The 14426-nt window shown below is 35.6% G+C and overlaps 1 protein-coding gene across 2 annotated transcripts; it reads left to right on the forward strand.

Annotated features, from left to right (window-relative positions):
* The first annotated feature begins 180 nt into the window (after window positions 1–180).
* On the forward strand, window positions 181–12711 carry LOC127425590 (annexin A2-like). 2 transcript variants are annotated; one of them, XM_051671725.1, is made up of 13 exons: window positions 181–461; window positions 723–811; window positions 2357–2459; window positions 2551–2639; window positions 2757–2870; window positions 3018–3108; window positions 3308–3387; window positions 3562–3600; window positions 3981–4071; window positions 6399–6506; window positions 6611–6666; window positions 9576–9683; window positions 10058–12711. In XM_051671725.1, the coding sequence occupies exons 2-13, from the start codon at window positions 770–772 to the stop codon at window positions 10115–10117; spliced, it is 981 nt and encodes a 326-aa protein (XP_051527685.1). In that variant the 5' UTR covers window positions 181–461; window positions 723–769; the 3' UTR covers window positions 10118–12711. The 2 variants fall into 2 exon arrangements, with proteins under 2 accessions (XP_051527685.1, XP_051527684.1); XM_051671724.1 differs by having other exon boundaries at window positions 762–811.
* The last annotated feature ends 1715 nt before the right edge of the window (window positions 12712–14426 follow it).

A 14426-nucleotide genomic window follows, 5' to 3' on the forward strand; every position in this document is an offset into this window, starting at 1 on the left:
GAAGTATCCCCTTGTTTACTTTACTTTAGAGCCATCTTTTTAAGTTCAAGATGGTTGATTTTGGGGGCTATTGCTGTCACACTTCCAGTTATGCAGGTTTCTACAGATCTCAGTGTATATGTAGCCGTCAGGTCACACCCAGTGATGGATATCTGATATAATCTGATCTGGAGCATTCAGAGCTACTGTTTTGCTCGAGCCATTTTGTGCCTTATGCTGCCAGTCGACTCTGAGAACTTCTCGTGTTGCTTGTATTGTAGTTAAGAAAATAATTTCAGACTTAAGAATCAAGAGGCTTAGTTAACATAAGGAACATCATTCCAATATTATTCTTTAACAACAATTTAAAACATAGAATTCAGGTTTAGAGAGCAGGATTAGGGTACTAAAATAAATTGAAACCCAATCTCAACTGTGACCGAGGTACCAGCACAGACGTTTCCACAAAAGACTTTCAATAGGTAAACCACTTGGACTTTTCACTCTTCAATGTATTTCAGATGGCACTGTTTTGATTTTTACAGCACATGTTTGGTCTCACATCTTTTTTTTGATAAGTAGAATGAATTAGGGTAATCTGGGACATTGGCTAATGTGGGACATCTAAGCTTGGTCTATCACAAGCAAGCAAGTTTTTATCTTTGTTAATTTGTCTATTAATTCTCAGTTGCTCAGTTTTGATGTTTATCTAGGATTATTGATAGTGTGTTGTGTTGTTCTAGGAATCTTAATACAGCTGATTAACTTTTTCATTAATGAAGGTGTTACCATGAGTGCAGAAGATAAATCAAAAGAAGCACTTGCATATACGGTGAGCGTGTGCACCTGCACCTTTTTCACTACCAATTTGTATAGTCTTGCATAATTTTAGACCTATTTTGAACTTTATTTCAGTCCCAGTTTGTTCTTCCTGGTATACTTACTTGTATTTGTTGTCACGCAACAGTTTTTTACACAATAATCTACTTTGAATGGCAAAGTAGTGCTGATATTTCGCATAACATAACAGCACTGGGACGTTTCACTGTTTGCATCACTCTGCTGATCAGTGTTTCACCTGTGTGTTGTTTAGCAATACACAAAACTTGATGCTTTGGCTTCTTTTTTGCACAGTTTTCTTTGGTGGAGGAAGAATATAGGCCTACGAACTAAATGGCCAAATTTTGATCAAAAGCTGTTACCCTGTATTAAATTGTTAAGCAATATCATACGCAATATTGCTGTTGTTATCATGATATTGCTTAAAGGGATTTACTCACCCTCATGCCATCCTAGATTTGTATGACTTTCTTTCTTCTGCAGAACACAAATTATGATTTTTAGAAAAATATCTCAGCTCTGTAGGTCCATAAAGTGTGAGTGAATGGTGGACAGAACGTTGAAGGTCCAAAAAGCATACAAAGGCAGCATCAAAATAATCCATACGACTTCAGTGGTTAAATCCATATCTTCAGAAGCTATATGATAGGTGTGAGTGGAAAAACAGATAAATATTTAAGTCCTTTTTTTATTATAAATTCTCCTCCCTGCCCATTAGGTGGCATTACGCACAAATCTGCAAAAATAAAAGTCTTCATAACCCAGACACGTCATATAGTTTCTGAAGATATGGATTAAACCACTGGAGTTGTATGGATTACTTTTATGCTGCCTTTATGTGCTTTTTCGGCCTTCAAAGTTCTGGCCACCATACACTTGCATTGTACTGACCTACAGAGCTGAGATATTTTTCTAAAAATCTTTGTTTGTGTTCTGCAGAAGAAAGAAAGTCATACACATCTGGGATGACATGAGGGTGAGTGAATGATGAGAGAAATTTCATTTTTCATCTTTAAGCAATAACATGATCACAACAGCACTATACTGTATGCGATATTGCTTAACAGTTTAATACAGAGTACCTTATGTTTCAGTCAAATTTGGCCAGCTAGTTCGTAAACCTTTTCTCCGGCAATGAAAAATGTGCAGAAAGAAGCCAAAATCATCAAGTTTTCCATGTCCTTAAGCAATCTCAATTTGAATATTTACGCATTTCAATTTCATTACAAAATTTCATCAAATTGAATTGAATAATCTTACCAAAATAAAATAAATAAAAAACTAAATATTTTAAGTTTTATTAGTTTAATTTAGTTAAAAATTACACAATTCAGTTTGGTGTAATTTTTTTTAGGAAAACTGAAATGCGTAAATCTTAAAATGCATTTTGTGTGTGTGTGTGTGTGTGTGTGTAACTTATCTTAAAAAAATAAATAAATAAATCCCTCCGCAACGTGACATATCTTTCTCTCCTTCCTCTTTATTTCCCTATCTCTCATCCTCGATTCCTCTCCCTTTTCCACATCTCATCCCACAGTCCGAGACAATGTGGTGGGGCACCCTTGGGTCCATTCGCCCATATCCAAATTTCCGTCCCGAGAAAGATGTGTCTCACCTTCAAGCAGCTCTGGACAAGAAAGGTAAATTTAAAGCATGGATGAAGGTTCATCAGTTAATGTAGTATTAGTGAATATTAGTACTATATTGAACTGCTGTACCTGTCTGTTAAAGATTTGAACACCCTTGTGGGAATAATAACCAATCGCAGTAATGCTCAAAGACAATCTCTGGCCCGAGTCTACAAGACTTTAACACAAAAGGTATGTGTGCAACAAATGTGTACGTGATGGTGTGTATTGCAAAGAAACATGAAAGAAACTTTGGTGGGATGAAATGCATACAGAATGTGAATTGTTTGTGCATGTTTGTGTGTACAGGAACTGGATGCAAGTCTAAAGAAGGCTCTGTCCGGTGATTTGCAGTCTCTGATATTAGGTCTGATGATGACACCAGAGCGGTTTGAAGCCCATCGCTTGCACAAGGCCATGGAGGTTTGCCATTATTATCTAGTAAAGTGCTAGAGTATGAGTATGCAATTACATGTTGAGTGAATATTGGCATTCATTTAACTATACAGTAGATTGATTGTCATTCTGCCAATGTTGATTTGTTTGCTTTTTGTGTTTATGTGTGTTCAGGGTGCTGGTACAAATGAAGACACTCTTTTGGAGATTTTGTGTACAAGGACACCGCAGCAGCTCTCTGACATCAAGGCTGCATACAATCTAGGTACATAAATAATGATTTTACAAATGTAAAAGTGAAAAGAAAGTGAAATAACTTTATCTTTCTTCATGTAATTTTAGGGTTAAGCTCAAACTCTTATTAGCAGGGCATTCTCATTATTAGGCTGAGTAATTGTCTATATATATTGTATCTGTGTATTAATGTTTCAGCATGTCATTGTATTGACACTTTGAATTTACAGAGTATAAGCGGGATTTGGAGAAAGACTTGATCAGTGAAACTAGTGGAGATTTTTCAAAGCTCATCGTGGCTTTGTTGAAGGTAAGACAGCATTACACTGCCTGTCTTAAATCACACTATCAATTATTTACCACCAAAACCAGTTCTGGTTCTTTGATCAAAGGAGATAAATATTTATCTTTTGATCTTGTGTCATGTTTTGTGTGAGTAGTGACAATCTTTCTCTCTTTATCTCTTTACCCCCTTGTTATTTAGAAAGAGAATGGGTCAGGAGTTATAAACCAAGATGTAATGGTGAGTCCAATCTGCAAAAATCTCATCTGGCCATACCTGTTTAGAGTCGAGTGCAGAAAAAGTTTAAAGATTTTAGAAAACTTACTGTAAGTCACTCTGACTTCATAGGACTGCTTTCCTCTCGTATTCTGATATGTAGTTGATAAGGGCTCTATGAAGTCGACTTAACTTTGTTTGAACTTTTATATTGCACCTGCCGGAAGTGAGACCTCTAGGTGACCTCAGGAAGCAAGATTTCAATCTATAACTGTATTGTGTCATTTGCCATCTCGAAGTTTCCTGCGTCCAGATTGATTTGTTTTCAGTAGAGAAACACTGAGCCTCTTGATTTCTGCTCAGTGAATGAAATTCATTCTGTACATTATGATGTTGTTCTACAGGCTCTATCTGAGGAGCTCAAAAACAAGAAACCTGCTGCTGAAATTTGGATCAGCATACTCACCACAAGACACCCAGACCATCTTAACACTGGTGAGTTACGTGCGTGTGTGTGTGAGTGTGTGTGTGTGTGTGTGTGTGTAGGCTGGTTTGGGTGGTTTACAAGGACATTTTTTTTAGGTTACAAACTGGTAATTACAAGGGTATTATGCTATAAATGTGGTTTATGAGGACATTTCTAGTGTCCCCATAATTCAAATCGCTTAAAAAACATACTAAACAATGTTTTTTTGAAAATGTAAAAATGCAGAAAGTTTCTTTCTGAGGGTTAGGTTTAGGGTTAGGGTTAGGGTTAGATGATAGAAACTATAGTTCATACAGTATAAAAATCATTATATCTATGGAGAATCCTCATAAGGATAGCCGCACCAACATGTGTGTGTGTGTGTGTGTGTGTGTGTGTGTGTGTGTGTGTGTGTGTGTGTGTGTGTGTGTGTGTGTGTGTATTTCTGACCTAGCTATACTGGTAACAAAATTGCTGACATTTTCTCCAGAAGTTAGCTAAATCTGAAAAAATCCTCCTTTTTAATCAAACTGAAAAATGGTTTATAAATAATTGCTATTTCTCAATGCAATGAAGGGACTTATGTTCTCATGAAGAACAGTCATGCCTAGCTACCTTGTAAGAATGAGCTCGGAAGGACAGGAGGGCGAAGAATGCATCTATACCAGTTTTCAGATGTTTTGCGACATGTAGATTCAACAACCTCATGTGTTTTTTTTTTTTTTTTGGCAGTCGATGATAACGTAGAATTAGTTTACAAGAACATAGCACATTGAGAAACAGCTAATGTTTTAGTCACTTCTAAAATGTCAATAAGTCAAAAAGTCAAGCTTCAAAAAGTAAATAATAATAATAAATAATAATCCCTAAATAGTCCAAAAACAAAAAACACCAGAAAAGTAGTACATACAAGTCAGTGCTTGCTAAAGATCTTTTCCTCCACCGTAGCTTTCAAATCTTACATTCGAACCTGGTCCCTCACAACGCATAACAGTAGGTTTGAGGTCAATGATGTGAAACACCATTGGTTCTGATTTTAATGCCTGTAAACATGAATGTTCTTTGAAGGGGAATCTAACCTCGTGCTACCCTGCGTATATATCCGTGGACGTTGTATTTAGGCTTCACTGTATGCATTGCATTAATTTAATTTTATTTAAACAGACTGATCTAAGTTGAGGAGTTTCTGGGCTGTCAGTAAAGGGTTAAACTTTTGACGGACGGAGTCATGTGACAAAACAACATGGTGCCGATCACAGCAGGGTTTATCTTTGGGATAAATGCCAATAAAACAACATCTGATAAGAAACCTAATTAAATTTTTACACTGAAACCTGTTTGAGTCAAAAGATTAGTCTCTAGTTTCATCCAATATGCCATTTTTTAAATTTGAGCAATGTATCATGAAACACCACGCTGCTAAACACAGCGTACACTAATGTGGACAATAGCACAAGGTTTTCATTAGAAATCCTATATTTATGTGCATGTTCACATTGAGAACATTTGTTTTAATTTCAGAGGCTTTATATGGAGCTAGGATGAAAATATGGTGCATTTCGAACTGTTCTGAAACCAGTGCAGACAGACAGCACACTGGAGGTTAAGTCATTAACTAAATAGGGAGCAAGGGAGCATCCTATAGCTTTCCTATGAACTCCAGTGCATTCAATCCAAACTTCCTATTAAAAGTTCAGTTTCAGGCTGCAGATGATGTTTGGACCACTCAACATGGTTGATAGACATGGAACAATGGTAATCAGTACATAGATTCAGAAATTATAATGTATAATTTTATTTTAACATGGTTGGTAGTGATTGGACAATGCTGGCCATTACTTGTATCAGAACTAATTATGCTCATTTCTGATTAGAAAAATGCTTCAGCACTGGCTATCACTTGTTTGTTTGACTATGCAAAGAGAGAACATAGAGATTTTGTTGCCAAAGAACAAAAAAATATTCCAAAATAAAAGTCAAATAATTTTTATTTGTATAGTTTTTTAGTTGTGCTTTTCACAATACACATTGCTCCAAAGCAGCTTTACAGAAAATCAGCTGTAATTCTGTGACTTTGTATAGCTTGATATTATTTAAATATTTCACAACTTACTTGGTCCAGCTGTCCCCATATGAGAACATACATTTTTAGGTACATTTATTTTTTTTTATTTTTTTTTTTGCATGTTTATTAGGTGCTACTAGTTACAAAAAAAAAAAGGGAAATGGAAAATGCACACAGCATTAAAGAGACTCCAATTTAGATAGGTAAATGCAGTTATCCTGAGAGAAATTGTTTCTCTTTTTTTGTTCTGTTTACAGTCTCTTTTCAGTTGTTTATTTATTTAATTTTCAGTGCTGAGTAAACTGGAGTTTGAGAAAGGCCAGACAATGGATGAAGCTTTAGAGGGACACTTTAAAGGAGCTCTTTCTGGAGACCTGAAAAAGGGCTTAAAGACACTAGGTAAATCTGGTTTACATGTGTATGAATTAATGGGTGTTTGTGTGTGATCGTCAGTAGTGTAAAATTGACAAAGGAATAAGAAATCTCATCTTTTCTCTCTTCAGTACGATGTATACAGAATCAACATCTATACTTGGCCCAGCGGATCCAAACTATGAAAGTAATTTTTTTATTTTTTTTATTTGTTCGAAACAACCCAACAGTTCTTATACATTCTTCATATGAATTTATAAATATATTTGCCTTTATAAATGTCCTTGTAATTATTGAGTCAAGTATTGATACTGCTCTAAAATCACCAACTTCAGATCTGTCAGATTTCTGTATGTGTATGTGTGAGTGGTGCACTGTAAAAAGAAAAAGTTGAGTAAACTTAAAAAAGTAAGGCAACCAGCAGCAAAGCATTTTTGAGTTTACTCAACTTCAGGCAAATTAGTTTTACCAACTTAATTCAAGTTGGATCTTAAGTTCCATGAACTTAATTAAAAAATTCAAATTAAGTTCAGTAAACTAGATTTTTTTTTTTTCGGATTAACAATTTTTTATTGATTCACATATTAAACACAGAAGAACAAAACATATATACAAAGAATCAACAATTAACCCCCACTATCACCCCTCCCCCTCACCAACCCCACCCTGGCCCCCAACAACATCCCAGTGTTCGTACATGATTATAGACACACACACACAAAAAAATAAATAAATAAAAATAAAATAATAATAATAATCACACATCCAGCAACGTCAGATATCCGCCCCATTTCTCCATAAACAAATTCAATTTCCCTAGTCTTCTAAATTACCCTTCTTCAAAGGCTGCCACCCTCCCATCTCCAAGCACTACTCCTGAAATGAGGGCGCTCCAACCGATCTCCAACCCCTTAAAAGAATCTGTCTGGTAATCATGACACTGGTTAGGACCTAACTCTTTATGTGTCTATTCTCAACATCGATGACTGCCCCATTGCCCAAAATACAGAGTCTGGGGCAAAATGAAACCCGAGTGCCCAATACATCATACACAAAACTCTGAACCTTCAACCAAAACTCCTGGATCTTAACACACCCCCAAAAGACATGGGTTATGTCTCCATCCTCTGATTGGCATCGCCAGCAGGTGGGTGTGTCTTTAAGACTAAGCCTATACAATCTAGAGTTGGTCAAATAGAATCTATGTAAAATCTTGAATTGCATAAGGCGCACCCTTGCTTCTCTAGATGCAGTCTTGACGTTTTTTAGAATCCTAGCCCACACTCCCTCCTCCAATACCAAGTTTAAATCTTTCTCCCATAATCTCTTGAGAAAAGTTGAAGCTCCGTCCTCCAGACTCTTGAATTAGCAGGGAGTAATACACTGATGCCTCATGACCTTTTCCAAAAGCAGTAATCACCACTCCCAGAGTGTCTGCCACTTTAGGGGGGTGTATGCTACTCCCAAAAACAGTACAGAGCAGGTGGCGCAGCTGTAAATATCTAAAGAATTGAGATCTGGGAATCCCAAAATGTTGAACCAACTTTTCAAAAGATCTCAACAATAAACAATATATAAATAATAATAAATAATATAATTTTTAAGCAGATCTATATTTTGACATAAGATCATGTATGAGCTCCACCAAGAGACCAAAAAGTTGGTCTAACTTAAATGGTGGAGTAGGTTACAAATACTTCAAACTTTTAAAACAGCTTAAATAAAGAAACTTCATCAAAGCAAACACTAATTACCCTGATGGTGACTTTAAACAAAACAACTTTTTACAGCAAAACATAATTAAAAACACCTATTAATTCAAAACTTTTTACTATTTACAAATTATTATGTCCTCATAAGTACACACGCTTTGACCAAACACACTTAAATAAATTCAAGAGCAGGGGATTGTGGATAGTGTCTTCAGCAACAATGCTTCTCCTGTGGGCATGCTCAGTAGCAGGTGCAACAAATGTGAAGTTCATAGTGCTCAGCCTTACAAGGTTCCCCCAGATTTTGACCTATGAATTTTTAAGACCTTTCTATGATGATAACAAATGGATAACATCATTAAAGAGTCGAAATCAAAGATTTATATTCCCTCATATTTCCTGATTTTCCATGGTAGAGCCTGGCTTTATAGACTTACAAAAGTGAAATTTAAACTTCCATTTCACAGAGGTGCACAAAGTTTCAAATACGGGGGTGTTGGAGGGTCAGTGATCAAACTGAGCATGCTCAAAAGCCTATGTGTTCTACCTTCACCACCAAACTTGATATTGTATGTGCTCACTGTTTAAAAATGTAAGTTGCTCTGACTTAAAATGTCATAAAAGTTTACTTAATTGATTGTTTTAAATAAACTCACTTTTTTTTTGGTATTAGATAGTTCAATCAACATTTAAAATTGAGCTTATCTGACAAAATTTAAGTTATTTACAGTAGTGTCTGTCTCATGTGTGTATGTTTGTGTGCACAATTCTTAGAATTAAGAAACACTTCTTATGTTCCAAAACTTTTAATTACTTACATTTAGTTATTGTTGCTGGACAATAATTTTTACAGATTAAAATTTGTCCTTTGGTAAGGTTTACCAATTTAGAGGTATATCATTAAAATAATAACTTATTATACAGTACAATATATAATATATTAATTATTTCCTGAAATTCAACTTTGCAAATTTCTGCAAGGCAAGTTTATTTATATAGCACATTTCATACACACTGGCAATTCAAAGTGCTTTACAAGAAAATAATAAAGAAAATATAAGATACATAAAAATACATTTTAAAACCGTTAACAACAAGAAATAAGAATTAAAAAGTAATACAATAATTTAAAAATATATATTAAAATGAATAAAAAAGGAAAAGAATACAGAAATAAAATGATGCATTGTAATCAATAAGTGCAGCATATTACTCAGTCAATAAATGCATATAGCTAAGGCTTCATGATCATCACTAAAGAAACATTGGAACTGCAAAACAGAATGTTGTTCTATACAAATTTACCACTGAAAAAAAAAAAAAACACCACTTCATGTCAATTCATACACTGGGAAGTTTTCTTTTCATGTTATACATTTTGTAGGGACCGGTGGTTCAGGGTGTGATGGTGTCTCACAGTGAGGAAGATCTGCTGAGAGTTAGAGTGGCATACCTTCAATCAACAGGGACCTCACTGTACACTACCTTACAGGTCTTTACACATACACAGGATAGTTCACAAAATTGTATAATAACCTCATCCTCAATTGTTATTCCAAACCTGTATGACTTTCTTTCAGAATGTTCGCTTCATTTACCATTTACTTACATTGCATCTCGTTTCCATACAGTGAAAGTGAAAGATGACTGAGGATATCAGTCCCTAACATTCTACCTAACGTATCCTTTCGTGTTCCAAGAAAGAAAGTAATACGGGTTTGGAATGACATGAGGATGAGTAAATTACAACAGTATTATCATTTTTGGTGAACCTTTTTCATCTATCATCATTAAAAAATATAATTATCCCCTTATTTCCTGAAAAAATCTTTAGGATTTCTTTGGATTTCTTGTTTCTCTCTATAGAAGCAGTTTAAAGGTGAACTCCAGCAGGCTTTGTTGGCTATATGTCGTGCCGAAGATTAGCAACACATCAATAGTGCAAATATGTGGAAAAGGGTTGTGTATATTATAGATTATGATCTTCTAAGTAAATACAATGAGAGCACATTTCCTCCATGTAAATAACTGTTAAAAACAGGTTTTGATTCAGAAAATCTGAAAATAAAATGTTTCTGAGCATTGTAGTACTGCCCTTTATGAATCACTTAGAATCTCTGGTTTCTTATTTGCCTATAAGCATTTTAAGAGGACAAGCAGAATTTATAAGAGAACCTCTGATATAGCCTATATATATATATATATATATATATATATATATATATATATACAGATTTTGTATCAAATAATGTACAGATTTTGCTCTTATGGAAAGAAATTGGTACTTTTATTCACCAAAGTGGCATTCAACTGATCACAATGTATAGTCAGGACATTAATAACGTGAAAAATTACTATTACAATTTGAAAAAAAAATTACTTTAAAGAGTTCTCATCAAAAATTTACAGCTTTGCAGATCCTTGGCATTCTAGCTGTCAGTTTGTCCAGATACTCAGGTGACGTTTCACCCCACGCTTCCTTTAGCACTTGCCATAGATGTGGCTGTCTTTTCGGGCACTTCTCACGCACCTTACAGTCTAGCTGATCCCACAAAAGCTCAGAGGGATTAAGATCCATAACACTCTTTTCCAATTATCTGTTGTCCAATGTCTGTGTTTCTTTGCCCACTCTAACCTTTTCTTTTTGTTTTTCTGTTTCAAAAGTGGCTTTTTCTTTGCAATTCTTCCCATAAGGCCTGCACCCCTGAGTCTTCTCTTTACTGTTGTACATGAAACTAGTGTTGAGCGGGTAGAATTCAATGAAGCTGTCAGCTGATGACCTAATATTGACCTTAAGACATGCCAGTCTATTGCATACTGTGGCAACTCAAAAACAAACACAAAGACAATGTTAAGCTTCATTTAATGAACCAAATAGCTTTCAACTGTGTTTGATATAATGACAAGTGATGTTTTACTACCAAATTAGCAATTTAGCATGATTACTCAAGGATAAGGTGTTGGAGTGATGGCTGCTGGAAATGGGACCTGTCTAGATTTGATCAAAAATGACATTTTTCAAATAGTGATGGTGCTGTTTTTTACATCAGTAATGTCCTGACTATACTTTGTGATCAGCTGAATGCTATGGGATCAAAATCCCATCAAATGTATTGTGATCACGGATCCAAAAATAATAAGCGTGAATCAAAATAATAGGTGGAGATAAAAAATTACAACAATAAGCGCAAAAATAAATAAAATGTGCAAATCAAAATAATACGCGCAGATCAAAAAATTACAAGCATGAATCAAAAATATATAAACACATTTAAAATATGCTGCAAAAAAAAAGAAAGAAAGAAAAAAAGAAAAGAAAAGAAAAATTAAAGCAAAGTCATCAGAATTGCAAACAAAATCATGTTTTCCTTGGTTATATTAATGTTTTTTTTTTTTTTTTTGCTCTCTGACAATTTTGCTCACATTTTTTTTTCTTTTTTATTCGCTTACGCTGTATTTTTCTTTGCTTTTGTTTCCAAGTCCTGTGCTTGGTTTTCCAAAACTTGTGAGTGAAGTTTCATTTAAATCAGGGGGCGTTTTGCATCCCTGTTGATCCACTAGTTCTTGATCAACAGCTCTTCCTCTAGCCAGTCATTCTAAGAGGAGAGGTGAAGTCACTCCAATGCAACTCTGACGGCTGCTGCTCGATATTATATTATTTGTGGTTGATAGATACACTGCTTGTGTCTGTTTTGAGTATTTTCTGCCAGCTCTAGGAAACAATGTGTTGTCTGAGTAGGCCATTATCATAGTCCGTTAACACGTGTATCATGTTCTTACTAGCTGTACCAATGTAGTCACGAGTTCAGAACCCAACTTGATCTGCTTTTCCATAAAATAAAATCCAGATCCCAACACCAAGGCCTATTACAATACTGATGAATATAGAAATGCTTACATATAATTGGACTTTTTTTTATTATTCTTATGTCAAAAATCTAAAAGGTGCGCATTATTGCTGACACCTACATGCACACTTTGAAGTTGCTTGTATGACTGTAAGTAATTTGCTTCAAATGTTACTGAAGTTGTATATTCTATGTTATGGAAATGTTTGTAAATGTTTTGGATATGTATGTTCCAATGTTGCCTGTATTAGAGACGGTCCCTAAATTTGCGACTATTTGTGAATAAAGAACGTCCAACCTCAAGCCAACTTTACTGCATTATTTATTGACGTGGGTACACTTGGTCACTTGTTTCTTATTTCGCTACAGTATCGTGGAAAAAGAAACTACATGTAGCTGTACCAAAGATGCCAATGTAGGATCAGTACATAATGGCACATTCAGCAACATGGAAAAGCGGATCAAGTTGGGTTCTGAACTCATGACTACATTGGTACAGCTAGTAAAAACATGTATCAAACATCCACACCAACCCAGCCTTGTTTTTTTTTTTTTTTAGATATGCAGCCAATAACCTACAAACAAGGAAGTCTTAAATAATGCCTAAACTAAAACTCTGCTAACTAAATTCATCTGACTCGATACACGTGTTAACGGACTATGATAATGGCCTACTCGGACAACACATTGTTTCCTTGAGCTGGCAGAAAATACTCAAAACAGACACAAGCAGTGTATCTATCAACCACAAATAATATAATATTGATCAGTAGTGATGTGTCGTTCATGAACGATTTGTTCATTTTGAATGAATCTTTTATGTGACTCAGAAGAAGTACAGGAAACAGAAATGAAAACAGAAATGTTCAGCTCTCGAGTCTTTTGGTCCGAGTCGTTCGTTCATTTGTCACGTGACAGCCGTATACGAATTGCATTGCTCACACAGGAAACAGAAATGATTAGTTCACCTCTCGAGTCTTCTGGTCTGAGTCGATCATTCTTTTGTCAGACGGGGCTGAAACACCATTGCCAATTTTAGAATTGCTGTTTGTGGCAGGGCGGAGGGCGGGGCCGGGTCGTGATTCCACACACCCGGCCCCTAATTAGGCTGATTAAGCCTGAGAGGGATAAGGCCAACCGGAGACGGCAGTGAGACAGAGAGAGAGTTACGGATAGCTGTCCGACACCTACGTGTGTTTGTCTTTTTGGTTCAGTTTATCATTAAACCTTTATTTATATTATCAAGCCGGTTCTCGCCTCTTCCTTTCCATTGATGTGTTACACTGTTATTGTACAAAGGGCTTCAACTAGGTCGTTGAGAAATGAATTTCCCATAGCATAAGTAATGCAATGTGTCGATCCCTTCATCTCAGGGAACCGAGGTTACATGTGTAACCAAGACGATTTCCTTTCCCTCTTTCCTATGGCATTTGAGTACACTGCAATTACAGCTGCAACAATTCAACTGTTAGGACTTTATATTAGTGTGTAAGTACATAGGTAAGTAAGTAATGAGTTATTCAAAGTAAAAACATGTTGTTACATGTAACACTCCTAACACATTGTGAGTGTTGTCAGTGCTTCTACTTAAATTAATATAAGGGCCTAATAAGTGTGATGTAGTCAAGTAAAAGTACAAATGTGATTGCAAGTCATGGAAGATGTGTGTCAGGTGTGTTTGAATGCATTACATGAAGTGTGACATCACAAGGTCACATGACCAAATAGTTATATGGATTTGAACATTTCAAAAATTCATTAAAAAAAAAGAAAAAATCATATTTTCAAAATCCAAGTCATGTATGATGTGTTATGGATTTGAAAATGTAAAAAAAATCATAAAAAAATACACAAAATCATATCTCCAAAATTCAAGTTGTGTAAGATGTGTGTCAGGTGTGTGTGAATGCATTACAGGTGATCTGACATCACTATGTCACATGACCAGGAAGTAATATGGATTTGAAAATTATAGGGGTTATCAGGTCACATGACCAGGAACTTATATGATTTTAAAAATGTAAAGAATTCATAAAAAAATACACAAAATTATATCACAGGCCTCTCCAGGTCTCCGTCTAACCATTAGATGACCAGCTTCAGCAAGGCTGGAATCAGGCAGATTCGTCTTTGTGAAGGACGCATGAATCAAGCCACATACAAATGCTGGAAGAAAACTTGCTTCCTTCTGCTCTGACAATGTTCCCCAACTCTGAGGATTGTTTTTTCCAGCAGGACAGTGCTCCATGCCACACAGCCAGGTCAATCAAGGTGTGGATGGAGGACCACCGGATCCAGACCCTGTCATAGCCAGCCCAATCTCCAGACCTGAACCCCACTGAAAACCTCTGGAATGTGATCAAGAGGAAGATGGATGGCCACAAGCC

The sequence above is a fragment of the Myxocyprinus asiaticus genome, chromosome 34 (assembly GCF_019703515.2).
Source record: "Myxocyprinus asiaticus isolate MX2 ecotype Aquarium Trade chromosome 34, UBuf_Myxa_2, whole genome shotgun sequence".
NCBI classification, from domain to species: domain Eukaryota; kingdom Metazoa; phylum Chordata; class Actinopteri; order Cypriniformes; family Catostomidae; genus Myxocyprinus; species Myxocyprinus asiaticus.